The sequence below is a fragment of the Lutra lutra genome, chromosome 12, assembly GCF_902655055.1.
Source record: "Lutra lutra chromosome 12, mLutLut1.2, whole genome shotgun sequence".
In the NCBI taxonomy this organism is placed as follows: Eukaryota; Metazoa; Chordata; class Mammalia; order Carnivora; family Mustelidae; genus Lutra; species Lutra lutra.
The window spans coordinates 94,767,350-94,785,771 of record NC_062289.1 but is presented as its reverse complement, the minus strand read 5'-3'; the positions used below and the strand labels follow the sequence as shown (position 1 = coordinate 94,785,771).

The 18,422-nt window shown below is 51.8% G+C and overlaps 1 protein-coding gene across 2 annotated transcripts in view; it reads right to left on the bottom strand.

Moving 5' to 3' along the window:
* WSCD2 (WSC domain containing 2) overlaps positions 1-18,422 on the bottom strand; it is a 129,527-nt gene that overhangs the window by 4,745 nt on the left and 106,360 nt on the right. For both annotated transcript variants that reach the window (XM_047697724.1, XM_047697723.1), the window contains exons 6-8: positions 17,231-17,405; positions 10,849-11,013; positions 3,666-3,866 (exon numbers count right to left, since the gene is read on the bottom strand). In XM_047697724.1, the coding sequence (XP_047553680.1) occupies positions 3,666-3,866; positions 10,849-11,013; positions 17,231-17,405 (541 nt within the window). The remainder of the gene's footprint in view (positions 1-3,665; positions 3,867-10,848; positions 11,014-17,230; positions 17,406-18,422) is intronic.

The following is an 18,422-nucleotide window of genomic DNA, read 5'->3' as shown; positions in this document are numbered from 1 at the left end:
AAGACCTGCGTCCTGGACGTGAGAGGGAATGGACGCAGAGGGGCAAGGACCCCAGCCCTGGGCCCCAGTAGCGGCTCCTTCAATGTCAGCTGCTGGTACAAGGATTCTGGAGGTAAGTGCCCTGGCGTCACCAAGACGCACCCCCTTATGTCCCATCAGCTGGGTCAGCGCTTCCCGCCAACAAGGCTTGAGCACCCCCCCCCCCAGGCTGCTTCAGCAATAGCTGCTCACCTATCCCCCCAGATTCTTTCCTGGGAGCCCCTGAGCTACTTCACTAAAAAGAATAAAAATTACAAACCAAAGCCCTGATGAGCACAGGATCCCCGTCCCAGTGGGTCATAAAGGCACCCTGAGCCCCAGACCATGGGTCCTGGCACCGGTTCCGCCAAAACAGTCACCCTTGGAGCTCCCGCCTCTTGCCAGGGGGAGGAACCGGGGCCTGATTAATAGCTTAACTGCACTTAATTCCCTGCGGAATCATTAAACAGTCTGTTTCATTAAACGGATCTAGGACAATTCACCTTGTGTAATCATATCACATAAAACTTTGCTTTGGACCCACTCCAGGGAGACTGTAAAATTAACATTATGGAACCAAAAATGGGGGGTGCGGGGAGGGTTGCAAGAGCCTTGCTCCAGCTCTACATGGAAAAGCGGGCACCGGCAGGGAGGGGTGGACCTGCTCCCCAACGGGGACCTCTGCTTTTGGGGGAGGTGGGGAACCCTCCCACACTAGGCAGTGATGCCCAAACATTCAAGTGCACTGGAAGCTTCGGGTGAGGGGGTGGTGTGTGTGGCAGGGATCTTTTTCAAGTGCAGATTCCCATTCAGGGATCCTGAGGGCTGAGCTGGGCTTTTCTAAACCCTCTTCCAGGTGGGGTCAAGGCACTGCTACGGAGACCCCACTGGGAGCAGCAAGAGTTTAAGGTGGTAATTCTTAAATTGGAGTGTGTTTCAGAAACATCTGGAGGGATTGGGAAAACACAGATTGCCAGGCCCCCTCTGAGTTTCTGATGCAGCAGGTTGTGGGGTGGGAAGGTGTGGGGCTGGAGGATATGCGCTTCTAACCCATTCCCCCAGGCTACTTGTTCCGGCGTGGCTGGCATGGGCACTCTAAAGCCAGGGTCTCAACTCAAGTGCCTGCGGGGGCCAAATGGGAAAGCTAAGAGCAAAGAAAGGGATTCTTTGGGGGAAGGCTCCCAGAGCTCTGAAGACCTGGGTCAGGCCCGGGAGGGGATGCAGGGAGAAGGCTCCCCATCCCAGGCTACTGTGGGGACCCCAGGCACCCTGCCAGGAGATGCATGTGCTGGAACCTTCTCTCTCCCTTGCCCTGCAGTCTCGTGCTTCAGCATGTCCTGACTCCTCCCTAACCTTCGGTTTGCAAGCTCCCAGCTGCCCCGAGGGAGGAAAGAGAGGCCAGGCGGCTCCTGGGAACTGGAACTGCCTGAACCTGAGACCAGGTGCCAAGCCAGGCAAGCTGTGAACTCATCACAAAGCCAGGGTCACCCCTAGGTAAGAGACAGCTTGGGAGCCAATGCCTGGGGTCAAGCTCGCTCAGCACCGTGATTGCTGCCTTCCTGGGCTGGTTTTCTCACTTGTGCAATGGAATGCTGCAGTGACCAGTAGCCTTTCTTACCTCGTCTGGGAATTAGGTTTAAATGACCTAATGAATGCAAAGAACTTAGCGCTGGGAGCTGCCCCATGGAGGCCCCTCTCTTCCCCCTGGGGGCAGCAGGAAGCCTGGGAGGCAGACAGTTGGATTTTACTCCTGTCCCTGGGTGCCCGAATGACCTTGGCAGGTCCCTGCCTCTCTCTGGGCCTCAGTTTCCCTGTTAATCAATAGAGGGTCAACCGAGATTTGGGGTCCTACCTGAACTCTAGAAGCAGCGAGAGCTTAAAAAAAAAACCAACACCGGAGCCCAGGATGCATTCCAGCAACGGTCCCAGTGTGGTCGGGGCACTGGGCTTTGTCCCCACTCCTCCAGGGAGGTGTGGCTGCTGTGTGGCAGGGGCTGAGGACCCCTGGGCTTGGTCGCTCCCAGGTCCTTTCCAGCTGGGCTGGCAAAGTCTCTGCTCAGCCAGGCCTCTGCCAAGAGCACCTGCAGACTTCTCAGCCTGGCCTTGAGTGTTCATTTCCAACCGTTCCACAAATGAATCAGAAACTTCTTCTGGGAACAGTGGAACAAATGTCACCACCTAAGCTTCCACCCTCTGAGAGGGGGAATGAAGCAAGGGAAGGGACAGAGGACCCCCTGGACTGAACTGGGAAGCCAGGGCCCCGCTGGCCAGACAGGCGCAGGGGTTTTAATGAATGACGTCATTAACCACAGGACGGGGGAGGGCAGTGTGTGGGGGTGCTTTGGAGCAGCTTTAGATGGGGTGAAGTGGAGAGCACCCCTTCAAGGCTGAGGCTGAAGCAGCCTGGTTCCTGGAGGCTAAGGTGGAGGGAGCTCCCCTTTATGGAGCACCAACTAGACTGACTGACCCCACTGTTCCATCAACATTTTATCCCATCCATCATCATAGCTCAGTGGTTAAGGGCTTGGGTTCAGGAGCAAGACTGTGTGGGGTCAAACCCCAGGTCCACTACCTCCAGGGAAAGCCTCTTCACCTCTCTGAACTTGGTTCATCCCATCTCTAAAACGGGGTTAATTATGGGGTTTCAAGACTCTCCTTACAGTGATGGAGATGTGGGTGATAATGGATATGGGATTTTTTTTTTTTATAAAGCTTTTATTTGACAGAGAGAGAGACAGTGGAAGAGGGAACACAAGTAGGGAGAGTAGGAGAGGGAGAAGCAGGCCTCCCTCGGAGCAGGGAGCCCAATGCGGGGCTCGATCCCAGGACCCTGGGATCATGACCCGAGCCGAAAACAGACGCTCAACGACTGAGCCACCCAGATGCCCTGGATATGGGATTTTAAGAGCCAGAGGGCTTAAAGATTTTCAAGATGCTCAAAGTTGGGTCTGACTTCAACGCTCTCACCACGATCGTGGGCCACCGGCTCTGGACTGAGATCTTTATCCACAGGGCAGTCATCTACTAAGTGCCAGAAGTGAATCTCAAACCCCGATCATATTAAGATTCACGGCTGTGGGGACAACATCGTCACTCCTCAGCTGTGTGACCTGGCACAAGTCACTTACCCTCTCTGAGCCTCACAACCCAGAGCTGCTGGAGGTGGTTCATTGAAATGATGCTCTGTGAGTTCTTAGGGGGCTCTTGAGTGACCTCCTGGCCAGCAGCCACTGACCATGGGCTGGATTCTGACCATGGGCTGGATTCTGGTCTCCCGACTCCCAGGAAAGGGCTCTTGAAACTGCTTCCAGCCATCCCATATCAATTACATGAAGATCTCCATCTCCATAATTACTGAGTGTTTTTAAAGGGTTAAACTCTTAGAGCCCCACTATTATTAACCCCATTGTATAGGCGGGACAAGCCGAAGTGCCGGGATATGGTGGAGCTGGGGTTTGAACCCAGGGAGTCTCGCTCTTGAGTCCATGCCCTTGACGGCTGCCTGTGACCCCATCGGGCTCCCAGCAGGTGCAGCTCATGGGCTGGAGGCCACGGGGAACCCTTCTGGATCCCTGGCAGCACCCAGCACCAGCTGTACCGCCCACCCCGGCACGGCAGCCTGCCCCTCACCCCCATCCCTGCAGTACCTTTGCCCTTCCAGTGGGCGTGTGCAGCAAAGCCGATGTGGCCGCCGTACTTGCGGTTGAACTCGGCCATGAGCGCCTTGTAGGGGTTACGAATGAGCAGGATGGCAGCATCGAAGGCCTCAATTTCCTTCTGGCCACTTTCGTGCGTCTTGATGCAGATGGTCCTGCCGCTGCGCCAGTGGTCCCGCTCGCCTTTGAACCCTGCTCCAGTCAAAGGAAGGAGATACAGAGCAGTGATCCCAGGGACAGGAGTCCCGCCCAGTCCCACAGGCTAACTCAGGAAGCCTGCTGCATTCACTTGTTTCTTCCCATGTTTACTGAGTACCTGTGTGCCAGGCACTGTGCTGGCAGGTGGGAATAAAATCTGCAAAAATCTTCACGGGTCTTGCCGTCTTTGGGAGTCAGGTAATGCAGATCATGACCTCTTTCACCACAATGAGCCACCGTGCCACAGAAGTGGCTGGGATTTTGTGCCCAGGTGCCCCAAGAAGCACCGGAGAGGGACGCACTGGGGGAGTCCTCTTTGGATGGAGTGTATGTCCCCAGGCATGGCCCTATGACTCTCTTTGGCCAGGGCAATGAGGACAGAAGTGGTTTTCTAGCATAGCTCCCAGGCGCATCACATGTTCCTTTAGTCTTATGTGCTCTGCCGTTACTGTGAGAAGGACGTGCACTACAAGGCTGCTGGTCCCAGATGGTGAGAGACTCGTGAAACAGACATGGGTGCAACCTGGAGGGAAAGGGGTGTAAACTGACATGGAAAGGATGAGAAGGAATGACTAGCCCAAGAGAGGAAGGGAAAGGTGTGGGGGAATAGCAGATACAAAGGTCCTGGGGTGCGTCAGAAGAAATGTGTCACATGGATGACTTCTGAGGGGGAAAAGAGGGGAATGTAAAGTCAGATCAGATTGTAGCAGTCATGATGGAGAATTCAGCACTAAGACCACAAAGATTGGGAAGCCCTGAAAAAGGATTTAAGCAAAAGACAGCAGGACAAGATCAGATTCTCCTTTCAAAAGCCGAGGACCTGACAGAAGTTGTGGGTTGCAGGAGAATGTTTCTCTGGCGCCAATGGTATGCTGGACACTGGTCTGAGCCTTTCATGTAATTGGGCAACTCCATGCTTGCATTGATCCTAGGAGAGATTTTTATGGATAAGGACAACTGAGCCACCAGGAGATCGAAGAATTTGCCCAAGCTCTAGAGCGAGGGAGGGAGACGTGAAGCCAAGATTCAAACACAAGCCATCTAGGCGCCAGAGACTGAGTTCTTGGGCCTCCTTCTCTCCCAGGAGCGAGGGTACTTGGATGGCATCTTGAAAGCCAAGTAGAAATGTTCTCAGACAACGCCTTCAAGATACCTGCTGTGTTTCCACTCCATGTTATTTCTTTGGGCCTCCGTTTCCTCATCTATAAAATGGAACCATGCTGCTTCTCCTTCACAGGGCTGTTTGAGAAAATCAATGAGGCTCAGAGAAGGAGTTCAATCAATGGCAGCTCAATGACAACAAGTCTTGCGGGGGGACATGATGGGCTGAGAAGCCACCCTTCCTCCCCTTTTCTCTCCTTGTCCCATGCACAAAGGTTTCTGAGGCTTTTAAGGTGGATTAAAATGAGGCCAGCCTGGTACCTATTCCTGTTCCTGGAGATCGGTTTCAGAAAAGGTAAAACTCCAGTTTCAGAAAAGGTACAACAACCCACCCCCCGACTCCCCACTGGGGTCACAAGAAATGGAATATCTCCTGAGCTAGAGTCCATCCTGGGACTTGCCAAGTGAAACCGCAGGAAGTATCTTAGCCTTGCAAATTAGCACTGGCCCCTGCCCACAAGGAAATATTCACCCACAGTCTTGGGAGGCCCACAGACTGCCCCATGTCATGGGACAACGAGGAGTGGGGTCTGGGAGCTGGAGAGCAGAGCCTGGGACACAGATGTTGACCCACGAGTTGGGTCTAATTTCAAGGCATGCAGTCCTGCATTCCATCAGTAAAGTGCCCCATGACACAGACAACGAACTTCCCATCTAGGATGGCATTTTATCTTTGCCAAAATGCATGAGCACAGCAAGAGAAAAACACATGCGGGGGTTACACAAGGACACATACAGGTTCTCAGAGAAGAAAGAGAACTAGAAACTTGGCAGAGGGGTTACAGTAGTTTAAATCAGCTCTTGCCATCAACAGACGAATGGATAAAGAAGATGTGTATATATACACTCTGGAATACTATGCAGCCATCAAAACCCCAAAATCTTGCCATTTGCAGCAACATGGATGGAACTAGAGGGTATTATGCTTAGTGTAATAAGTTAATCAGAGAAAAACAATTATCATATGATCTCTCTGATATGAGGAATTTGAGAGGCAGAGTAGGGGGTTGTAGGGGATAGGGAGGAAAAAAATGAAACAAGACAGGATCAGGTAGGAGACAAACCATAAGAGATTCTTAATCTCAGAAACCAAACTGAGTGTTGCTGGGGGGGTGGGAGGGGAGGGATAGGGTGGCTGGGTGATGGACACTGGGGAGGGTATGTGCTATGCTGAGTGCTGTGAATTGTGCAAGACTGATGATTCACAGACCTGTACCCCTGGGGCAAACAATACATTATATGTTAATAAAAAAAAAAAATCAGCTTTGGTGCATTGTGAGACCTAGAGTCCATTTCTCTGTTACGTGGTGGAGTCAACCCAGCACCATGTTTGTCAAGATACAAAGATTATGCACATCGGAAAAGACCTGGTCTAGACTCCAGATGTAGGTCTCCTAAAAAGTTAGTCTGTAAGGTGCACTGCAAAAGTAGGTAGGTGGAGAAAATTCCATTTAGCACAATGCCTCCCAGAGAGAGGAGTTCTGTGTCTAGAAAGGAGCCTTTAAGAATCCACAAGGGGTCTGCCTGAGGAACTAGAGATGGTTGCTCCAGCAGCCTCCAGGGAGGGCCTTCTAGGTGATTACAATCAGGGATGCAAGCGGGGGGCCAGAGCGGAATTGCTGAACTCCACCACCAGGGGGCCCCCTCTCCACTCCTCTGTGACTCAGGACCCAGCTCCATTGCATCTGTGTGGAGCATTTCAATCCTGTTCCTTTGAGGGTTCACCATAATAGCAGCTCATCTGGGGCACGCATGGGACCCTCAGAGACTCTGAGGAGCCAGACAATGGTCGAGGCTTTGGAGAATAAGCTATTTATTCTCCTCTCCGCCCCACCGCCCACTATGACATGTGCTTGTACACTCTGCAGTTAAAGAAGCCGTCAGGAAGAGGGGCAGGAGGCAGGGCTCCACATTTCTGCATGCCCTGCTGTTTGCTGGGGAGGGAAAGGCCCCCAAAGCCTGCCTCTTCCACGCCCCGCCACATCTGTGTGGCCCCCAGGAGCGGAGAAAGGCCCTGCCGAACTCTGGGCAGTTATCCCAGCCCCTCCTCCCTTGGGGTTCACTCAGCCCAGAGAGCTGGAGCCTGCACTCTGGGCACTGGGGTCCCTGAGATGGGGAGGAGGACAGAGAGGGGAGAGGGGACCTAAGGAGAGGGAGGGAGAAGGGGAGAAGCAGACACAGACACAAAAGAAGGAGAGAGACACAAAAAGGAGAAAGGGAGACAGAGACAGATGGACACAGACACAGAGAAAATCATGTTTTGTAGATGGCCAACCTCTCTGGGTAAGGGCAAGAGGGGGCAAAATGCAAGAGGTACACACACTTGGATTCTGGGAGAACGTTCTCCCCCTGCACCCCTCCACTCAGCAGCCCCTCAGGGGGGCAGTCTGTTGCCAGGAGGAGAGAAGAGGAGGTTGCAGAGAAAGTGCCAAGCAGCCCGTTAGACCTAGGAGGGCCCTGGGGGGGGGGGTCACCCACCGAACACAAGCTTGTTACACAGGAGGAGATGGAGGTTTCAAGCCGGGGGGGTGGTGGTGTCCCCCCTTATCCAGCTAGTTAGCTGCAGGGATGAGGGAGGAAACTCTGAAATATCACAAAGCCAGAGTCCCTGGAGCATCAGCTCATCCTACAGAAACCAACCCCCTCCAGGCCCATCCCTGAGGCCCCTCACTTCCAATCAATGGGCTCCTACTGTCCTTCCCACTGTCCCCTGTCCCCACTACTGTCCCTGCAGCTGGACATCCTCTCCAAGTTCTGCGGCCAGAGGCGTATTTTCACACACACAAATCCCAGCACACCACTCCTCGGCCTGAGATCCCTCCATACCCCACTCCGCACCGGGCCAGAGGCCCCAGCATAATATGCTTTCAAGGGCTTCGCCCACCCAGTCCTGGCTGTCCCTCCTGCGTCGCACCCCCAGCCCTCACCCCTGCCACTGTCCAATGCCACCGAATGGTCATTGACCAGTCACACAGTCCCCTGCTCCTCACATCACTGCCCCCATCCACAGCCTCTCCCTGGGGCTCCTCCCCCACCGCGGGGAGTCCTGTATACTTTTGCACACCCCTGCCCCAGACTAAATCACAAAATATGGAAAGCACCCACCCCAGAGCTGGGCCCATCGCAGACATTCCATAAACACCCACAACACTTAGTATCACTAAGGGCGACATGACGTATTGTAACGACAGGGACCATGATGAAGGAGGGCTCTGGGAACAAGGAAGATGGGGCAGGAGGACGCGGGAGTCTGCCAGAGGTGCTGGAAGAGGGTTGTGATTTCAGCTTGGGGAGAGCAGGTTTCCAGGCAGAAGAGCTAGGATGGGGTGGGGGTGGGGACTGATGATCCAGGGAGAGGACAGTCGTGGGTGTGTGGCTGGCATGTTTTCGAACTATGAAGACCACATCCTACCTGGAGCCTGACACTCGAAGGGGACAGCAGACCAACCAGCCAGTGGGCTGCAAACCCCCTCCCCATGCCCCCCCCCCCCAGAGTTTGAGGATTTCCTTAAGCTGCAGAGGTCATGTGGGGAGGGACTTGGGGTTAGCAGGACTGACCAATGGTATTTTAACACCAGAGCCTCATACACATTGTCTTATATCTTTTTTCAAAACCAGTGTGCATTTGCTGTTGACATCCCCATATTATAAATGAGGAAACGGAACCTCGGAGAAATAATGAAATCTTGCCCAAGGCCCCACACCTGATAACTACCAGTGTTCAGTCTGAAGAGTCAATGCTCTGACTCTGTCTTAAGACAGTTTCCCTTTGGGGCGCCTGGGTGGCTCAGTGGGTTAAAGCCTCTGCCTTCGGCTCAGGTCATGATCCCAGGGTCCTGGGATCGAGCCCCACATCGGGCTCTCTGCTCTGCAGGGAGCCTGCTTCCTCTTCTCTCTCTCTGCCTACCTCTCTGCCTACTTGTGATCTCTGTCAAATAAATAAATAAAATCTTAAAAAAAAAAAAGACAGTTTCCCTTTGAAGCTAGGAGGCTGAGTTAGATCAGAGGTGGTCCTATCAGGCACATAGCCCACCATTCCCCCTTCTACACCCTCAACAGGCATCACTACTAGATTAAGGAACTTAAAGAGAACCTCAGAATCCTTCTTAACACATCAACCTAAAACAGGGATTCATCGGAATGAACACAGGAGATGAAACCACTTTGAACCCCTGGACTGATGATCCTGAAAGACCCTTATATTTGTAAATTCTATAATTCCATAAATAGGGTTCCTGCCCTAGCCCAAGGGCCAGTCATGGGATGCTTCCTGAGTCTGCTTCTCCTTGCCACTCTCCAGGACAAGCCAGAGATATTCCAGACTCTGCCTGGGTTCCTCCCAACAACCCCCATAAAGGTAGCACGACAAAGCGTTTGTTAAAAGCACAGATATAATGTTGACAGCTGGGCCTGGGTTCAGATCCTGATATAAGCATGAAAAACCCTCCCCTTGGAGCCTCGAACACATTTCATGCTCAATAAATGATCGCATAAGCCAAAACTAAAAAATCAGTCATACCGAACATCGGGATCCTAAGACAGACCTTACTGCTTGTTAACTCCGTCCTTCAACCTGTCCCTTTTCATCCTTCTTGATGTTCTTCCTTCCCGCTTCCCACCCTCAGACAGAGGTCCCCTGGCTCTCACAGTGCCTGGTCCCCAGACCGTAGTGTTCACAGCCTACACTGATGGCACGCTCACTCTGTGCTAAGTCTGTTACATGGAGCAACTTCTTAACTCTCACAATGACCTCTCCAGGGACATACCGTGATCTCTGATTCGTGCATGATGATGCAGGATCAGAGAGGTGCAGAAACTTGCTCAAAGTCACACAGCCAGTAAGCGGGTCTTCATCTGGTTTGTAGACACAAAGACCCACAGCCACAGGCTGCCCCACATAAAGACAAAACCTCTCACAAATAGAGCTGCTTCCCTGATGCCACTGCCAGAGCTGGGAGGGGGCCTCACATCCAATGGGGCTTTCACCCAAGGTTTTCAATTTCCCAGTAAGAACCCCCAGGGTCTTCTTGCCCAGATGATGTGAATAGTAAGAATGCATGCTTTGTAACTGGGATGTCCTAGGCTGTAATCCCTCACCAGCCTGTTGAAAACAATCTGCATGACTGGGAGTAAGTTACCTTTTCTCTCCAAGCCTCAGTTTTTTGCATCTGGGAAATGGTACCACATCCTATGTCCTAGGGTTATTATGCTGGGCTAAAAATGGAGCACCTGGCATGGCTCTTGGCAGCCAAAGAAGTCTGTCCGTGGCCATCTAAACCTACACAAAGCACATGGCACACAGTCGGCGCCCCATAAATGCCTGCCAGGAGACTACACTTAGGAAGTGCCTCTGGAGCCCAGCAACGCTCAGTGAACATCTGTGAGCAGAAGGAAAATAAAGCACCCGCACAACAGATACCACTGGCTTCAGGGTACGTAGGACACTTGGTACATAGTAGGTGCTCAGTAAATGTCTCCCAAAATGAGCCTCATTCTGTCCTTCTGTATATAGGACAGAGATGCTGGTCCATCAACATTGGTGGGGAGGGACCTGCCTAGAGTTGGCGCTCCAGGCAAGTTGCAGTGCCCTAGCCAGAGAGAGAAGATAGCACGCACATAGTAGGTGCTTGATAAATGTCCCTTTTTGAATAGATGCTGCTCAGGCAAAGTTTGTGGGGCATACAAGGAGGCAGGGTACTGAGCGCACAGTAGGTCTTAGCAACCATGCCCAGGTGAGCCAAGTGGCACACAGTAGGGACGCAGGAAGGGTTTTCCCTTGTCCTCCCCCCAGGTGGGTCCACTCCGGCCTCCTCACCTTTGTTGTAGAGGGAACCGTCAAAGTAATAGCTCCCAGTGTAGAAGCCGGTGGCCAGCTCGATGAGGTGGCGAGCCCACGTGTTGCCGGCACCGGGGAAGCTGGCCAGAGCGATGAGCTGCTTGGACTTGGCTGGGAGGAACTTTCGGTCCATGCAGCGGTTGTCTGCAAAAAGGGCAGGACATGGTCAGGGGCAGGCAGATGGAGCTGGACAGGAAGGGAGCAGGGCGTGAGTCCCACCCCGACCCCTTCCCAGCCCTGCGGCCCAGGTCGTGTGCTGGGACTCCCCCCGGGTCCCCTCCCTTTCCATGACTAAAAGGAGAAAAATGGTTCCTCGTCGCTGGGTTGACACGAGGGTTGAAGGAGACCATGGATGAGGAGGGATGATCCCGTAGCAGGAATTCAATGAGCATCGGCTAGTTCTGATCTCCTGCCTCAGTTTCCCCTCCAGCACGGAGACTCACTCTCACACCACCCCCACCATCCTTTGCTCAAGAAGACAACCCTCCAAAGTCATCTGCCTACATGGGGTCCTGTCCAGGGTTCTGACCTTGGCCTCCAAGACAGGTGTGGCCAGGCTCGTGTTTCCTTCCAGGCTCATCCCTCTCACCCACCTGCCGGCCTCCAGGGTCCCTCCACTTCCTGTCTGTGCTCTGCTCCTTCCTGACCCAGCAGCACCCCCAGGGACAGTTAGAGACTTTGCTGCCCCCACCACCCCTGCTTTTGCCAGGCCGATGTTTTATTTCCCTGTCCTCGGCCGAATCAGCACCGCCTGGCTTCCCTCCTCCCCAGGCTAGCCTTCCTGAATGGGGTCCTTCCCCTCCTTGTCGCTCATCTCCATTGTTACTCGAAGGACGATTTGTTGATAATGCTCTTTGCTGATTCTCTAGCACTTTCTATATCCTCTGGCACAGAGTAGGGATAATAAAAGCGTCTTGGGTGGATGGATGGACGACAGATGTGTAGGTAGGTGGATGGGTGGAAGGATGGATGGTGAGTGGGTGGGTGGGTAGACGGGGAATAATAGTATTTACTTTATAGGAATCTTGTAAGGATTGACATAATACATATAAATACATTAATACGATAAAGTGCTCAAAGGGGAGATTTTTTTCCTTTCTTTTTTTTTTTTTCTTTTTAGTTTTTATCCTCCTCATGTGTATGTCTAGATTCTCTGGCTTTATAGAGTCCTGAGAGTGCTCCTGTTGTCAGAGCCCCAACACCTCCCACTGCAGCACAGAAGGCACCGTGCTGATTTATTTTGACCCCTAGAGATACAAGGGAAGCGGAGGGAAGGCCCAGCATAGGGGACTCTGCAGCAGGGGAAGGAGAGGAGAAAATCCTAGATTGGGGTTCTAGCCCTGCCTCCTCACTCGAGACCAACGAGCTCGATCCTTAGTTACCACAAAGGGACAGCAGATAGCCCTGTACCCCTGGCACGTTTTGCCTGCCCCTGAACCCACCAGACCCCTTGCCCGCCCCACACGCTCCTCCTTCCCTCCCACTCCCAAGGGAGAAGGGCTATCACCGCTCCCGTGCCTGGGTCCCCATCTCCTCCCTCCTCCCCTTTTCTCTCACCCAGCTGGCTCCATCACATCCACATTCACACATGAACAAATCATGCCATCATTACAAAAATCTCTTTAAAGGAAAACCTCTCTGTCCTCACCCCATTCCCATCCCACCTCTGGCTGAGCTGTCCACACTCGCGATTCTACCCTCTTTCTGCTCCTCCTTGCTCCCAGGAGCTCCCCTCTGAGCTCCGCCCTGCTCATGCACAGACCCAGACCCTCTAGAGTCCCTGGTGACCACCTGGAGCTCTGTGTAGCACCTGACACCATGCCCCATCCTGCCCTTCACAGAATTCCTCCCAGGGTCGTCTTTCCTGTCCTGCAGAACCTGCCCTTACCAAGATCTTGCTGGGAGCCACACTGATGTCTTGTAACAGCCCATCAAGGAAACGTCTGAGTTCCTAAACTGAAATTCCAAATCTGCCACCTGTTTGCTGGGTGCCCTGGGAAAAATGACAGGTCTGAGCCTCACTTTCCTCACCTATAAAATGGGACTACTGACAACAGTGGTGCCCTTCGGAGGGTCACAGGAGGGAAGGTGTATGAACACGGGGCTCCCACATTAGAGCTCCGATCAACCACACCTCCTCATGCTGTGGCTTCCAGTTGGGGGGCCCCAGTTCTCCATCCCCCCACCACCCCAGGTTCAGTATGTTCAGAGCAGACTTCAGAAAAAATAAATCCAGTTTTGGTCTTTGTTAATGTCAAGTGGGTGTCTGGGGACAGTTTTCCTGGAAACACTGCAGAAAAAGACTAGGTGTGTAAAATTCTTGGTTAGGTCTTATATTTTGATACGGGTACGGATTATCCTGTTGACTTTGAATGGTCCTCTTAAAATCTTACATGCTATGTAAATGTTACTTCAAAAAATCAATAGTGGGAAACCTGGGTGGCTCAGCCAGTCAAGCCTCTGCCTTTGGCTCAGGTCATGATCCCAGGATCCTGGGATAGAGCCCTGCATCGGGCTCCCTGCTCAGAGGGAGCCTGCTTCTCTCTCTGCCTGTTGGTTGCCCCCCTGCTTGTGTGTATGCTTGCACCCTCTCTGTCAGATAAAATCTTAAAAAAAAAAAATTAGCCAAATTCAAAAAAATTTTTTTAAAAAGCCAAAAATAGCAAATATTGAATTATAATTAAAGATATGTACATGGACATGTAATAATGCAACTTAGAGTTGACCTTTAAAAGACCTGGGTTTATGGGGCGCCTGGGTGGCTCAGTGGGTTAAGCCACTGCCTTCGGCTCAGGTCATGATCTCAGGGTCCTGGGATCGAGCCCCACATCGGGCTCTCTGCTCAGCGGGGAGCCTGCTTCCCCCTCTCTCTCTCTGCCTGCCTCTCTGCCTGCTTGTGATCTCTCTGTCACATAAAAAAAAATAAAAATAAAATTAAAAGACCTGGGTTTGAACTGTGCAGGTCTGCTACACACAGAATTTTTTTTTTAATAAATCCAGAACACGACCATAAATGTGTTTTCCTTAATAATATATAATAATTTTATAATATATAATAAATAATATGATATAATTATAATATATATAATATATAATACATATAATAAATATAATAATAAATGTATTTTCTTAATAATATTCTCTTTTCTCTAGCTTATTTATTTGGATACGGTGTATAACAAAAGTAACATACAAAATATAGGTTAACTAACGCTGGTATTACCGATATGGCTTCTGACCAACAGCAGGCTGTGAGCGAAGTTTTCGGGGAGTCCAAAGTTAAATTTGGGGGTGCCTGGCTGGCTCAGTCGGAAGAGCAATGCAACTCTTACTCTCCAGCTTGTGAGTTCAAGCTTCACTCTGAGCACAGAGATTACTCAAAAATAAATAAAACTTAAAAAAAAAAAGTTAAATGTGTGGGGCGCTTGGGTGGCTCAGTGGGTTAAGCCTCTGCCTTCTGCTCGGGTCATGATCTCAGGGTCCTGGGATCGAGCCCTGCATTGGGCTCTCTGTTCAGCAGGGAGCCTGCTTCCCTCTGTCTCTCTCTGCCTGCCTCTCTGCCTACTTGGGATCTCTGTCAAATAAATAAAATCTTAAAAAAAAAAAGTTAAATGTGGATTTCTCAACCACACCGGGAGATCATCACCACCCCTGACCCCCATGTCGTTCAAGGATCAAGGGTGTTTTGAAACGCAAGAAAAAAAAAAGAAGGATTGAAGGATGGCAAAATGGAGAGATAGAAGGTTAAGTCTGTATAATAAAAAGTCTATGGGATGCATCGTGGGTGTTCACTGTGTGATTCCAGTTATTTTCTGGAGGTTTGACATTTTTTTTTCCCCATCATAAAATGTTGGGAGGGAGGAAAATCAAAAACAGAAAACAAAACCCTGGCCCCTCAATTTCTCCAGAAAACGGCATTCTCCATTCAAATGCTGCTTGGGAGGTCAAGACCCATTCTGAGGTAAAGACTGTTGTGTTCAGCCTGCAAAATAAAGTTTATTTGTTTATTTCAGCCCTGAAAAAGACAGCTCCCAAAGTCCAAGCAGGTGCTAGAGCTTTGGAATCAGAGCTCGTCTTACGCCAAGGTTGTCATGGCCAAGCATGAACAAGGCTTTTCCCTCTCAGAGCCCATTTCTTCCTGGAAAATGGGGCTAATCTCCTTACAGGATGAAATGGAGAATACGTGGCAAGCATTTTCAATGGATACTGAGAAGCTGCGGTTGCCCAGGATTCAGACCCCACCTGGGTCTGCATCCCAGCTCTGCCCCGTCCTAGCTGTGCCACTCAGGCCCAGCTACCCAACCTCTCTGCGCCAAGTTGGAAGACAGTCATTTTAGAACTTTTGTATATTTCAGAATATTTCTAAGTATTTAGAATTTTTGAACAGTTGTGGACCAGTAATAATACGGGCACCTAGGTCCTTGCGAGGACTGAATGAGTTAATTCAGTCTCAAGGGCTTGGACAGCACCTGGCACACAGTAGGTGTTGGAGAACCCCGTTCCCAGCAGGAACGTCAGGGTTTAGCACGCAGCAAATGCAGAATAAATGCCAGTCATGATGGACCAGACTTTCAGCAACCTAATAAACCACGGGTCTCTCGAAATTTGCCAGTATGAGGGACTGCAAGCCTGTCATGGAAAAACTGGAGAGCAGTAATGGCCTGGGGACATGGCCCAGGGGATGAGCAAAGCCATCCATCAGGGGCTCTTTATCAGCTATTGAAAAGACTTCACTGTCTGCTCCATCCACATCAAAGCCATTCACAGTCACGGAATAATTAATCTGTGCATGACTCTGCCTTAGGCCAGGGCCACACGGTTCTGCAGAGAGTCACCCACACTTCCTAAATGCTAACACATGTTCATCCCTCCTCGCTGTGCTATAAACAAAGCCAAGAGCTGTACTTACTAGATTCTTGCTCACTGGGCTCTTAGCACAACTTCAAGTACCACAGAAGGAGCTCCAGGAGGTTACTACTGGTATCCCCACCAGACCAAACAGGGGACAAGCTCTTACTGGAGCTGCCACTAGCTCTTTAGACACCTTTGTGCCCATTAGAAAAAGATACCCTCCCCTTCCTCTGGGTAGAGGTGCTGCTATCCAGAGTGCAGAGCATGGCCTGGCTTTTGGGCACCACTTATCTTACAAGTTGTGACTGTGCAGTGCTCAACCTGCCCAACCGTACATGGAAGCCCAGTTCCTGGGAGATGAAAAGGAGGTCTAGCCCAATCATGTTTCATTGTATCTCCAGGCTTCAGGGGGTATGGGGAGTGTTCTTTGCTCTGTGGGCAGAGTTTTCTAGCAAGGGCTTTGGAGTCTGAGACATGAAAACAAAGCACTCTCATAGAGTGCAATTGTGGCCGGTTCCCAACCTCGGAGTCCTGCTTCTCCCACCTGGAAAACAGCAATGATGTCGTCCTGATTGTAGGCTTACTATGGGCTTTACATCATTCAGGGAGCTGAGGTGGGGCAAGGGACCTGTGCTTAGTAGGTGGTCAGCATATTCAGATATTCAGATACTGGGGTAACTCTGCAAGGGTTTCCTTTGGCCTGAGTGCCCCAGCACCCTGTGTGCCACCCACCCTTCATGATGCCTCAGTGTGGGGAAATGGCTTTCAGCTAGAAATTGTATAAGCAGCGTGACCTCGGGCAAGGCCCTTAACGGTTCTGTGTCAGTTTCCCTGCCTGTTAAAGCAGCCATATTGACTATTCCCACCTCCCGGGAGAGCCGAGGGGATCCAACGAGAAAGCATGAACTAAGAACTCAACACAGACTCGGCACCAGGAGACCCTCAGCACTGCCACCATTATGGGCCAGCAGCCCCAAGAGTCGGGAGGGGAGCCAGGCAAGAAGCCGAGGTCCTTCCAGCAAAGAGAAGACGACAGAAGATGAAGAAAGAGAAGATTTTATAAATAAATGGACAGACTCTTGGAATTGAAAGGGCTCCTGGAGATCAACCATCTAGAGCTGCATTTTGCAGATGGGGAAACTGAAGCCCGGAAAGGGGACGTGACTTGCCCAGGATCCTGCTGCAGGTCTGGGTTGGTCACCCGCATCCCCCACTCCCAGCCCCAGTGACATCACCCTCAATCTCACAGCCTCTACCACGGGAGACGAGCCACCCAGGTGGGGGCTCAGTAGGAGGGACAGAGATGAGGGTCTCTGGAACCTCCACATCCCTTGCCTAGGGCCCTTGCCTCTGCTGTCCATTGGGATCACTGAGCCAGGCCAAGTTCTCCAGCCCTGTCCTTGCCTCTGCACTCTGGCCTACACAGTCGGAGCGGGATAGGCTGGGATGGGCTGGCCGGGAGCCCTCTGCGGTGGGGGGGGGGGCGTCCGCGGGGAGAACCCTGGCTTACCTTGGACTTGTGTCTGGTACACGATGAAGTAACTGGGAGTCCCGCAGCTCTCAAATTCTTCTGCACTGCACTTCTGGGCGCAGAGCTGCTCATCCTCCCTCTCGTGGAGGGGGAATCGCGTTGTGGGGAACCCGCAGTGGCAGGCATTGCCAGCGAGGGCGGCCAGCGGGTACTCCTGGACAGGGGAGATGGGAAGGAAGAGCGTCACTAAATCCCCGGACGGCCCAGACTCCCCATGCAGCCCAGGCCTGGTGTTCCAATCGTCCCCAGCCTGAAAGGTCCCCAAACTTCACTTGGATGAGTTTGCCCCCCTTCGCGTCCCTCCCATGCTAGCATTTCTTTCCAGCTTAATTAAGGTATAATTGACAAATAAAACCAGGCACTTCGGTACATTTTGCAAATACTATAGAAAGAAACAATGTAATTACTTTCCAAGGAGGCACTCTGCCTGCCAAGACTCTGAGCCCCCATGGGCTCTGCTTTTCCTGCAAAAGGGAGATTAGTGGAGGGTTGAGAGGCATTAGAGACACCTGAGCATGGAGACGGAGCTTTCTCCTGGAGGACTGGAAAGAAAACTACAAAGAAACTGCTTTTCTTACCGTCCTGCGCCCTGCCACCGGAAAGCCTCGGCTCTCAGAGGGACCCAAAGCCCATGCTTTGGGAAAAGCTGTCTGAGCCCATTCTTTTAAGCCAAAGAGGACACGGATCCCCATGTCAGCTACGCTCTTCTTGGGGACAGCTGCTCCTAACTGCTTAATTTGTTCTGAGGAACAGCTGAGCCGGAGCGAGGTGGGGCTCAGGTTCGCTGTCCTTTGTCCGACCCGCAGCCCTGAATCCTCCCCGATAGGAATAACCTAGTAATACACCAAGGTCGCATCTCTGTGGCCAATCCTGCAAACTTTGCATAATAGGTTTGGCTTCTTCCTAACACATACTGAATAGGAACTTTACCTCTCCGCTGAAGGGCAGAGGCAGAAAGAGAGGGACACCCAGACGCTGGTACGCAGGTGGGGCTGCGTGGGGCGTGACTGATGGCGTTTCTAACAGGTGATACACATCGAGCCTCGGCCGATTGCCTAAATCCCCTACCCTCCACCCCACAGCACAGGTAGTTCTGTACCGCTGTCCACAGGATCCCCTCAATTTTTCTCTTGTGACCCCTAAGGAGATCAGAGGAAACTGGAAGAGGGAG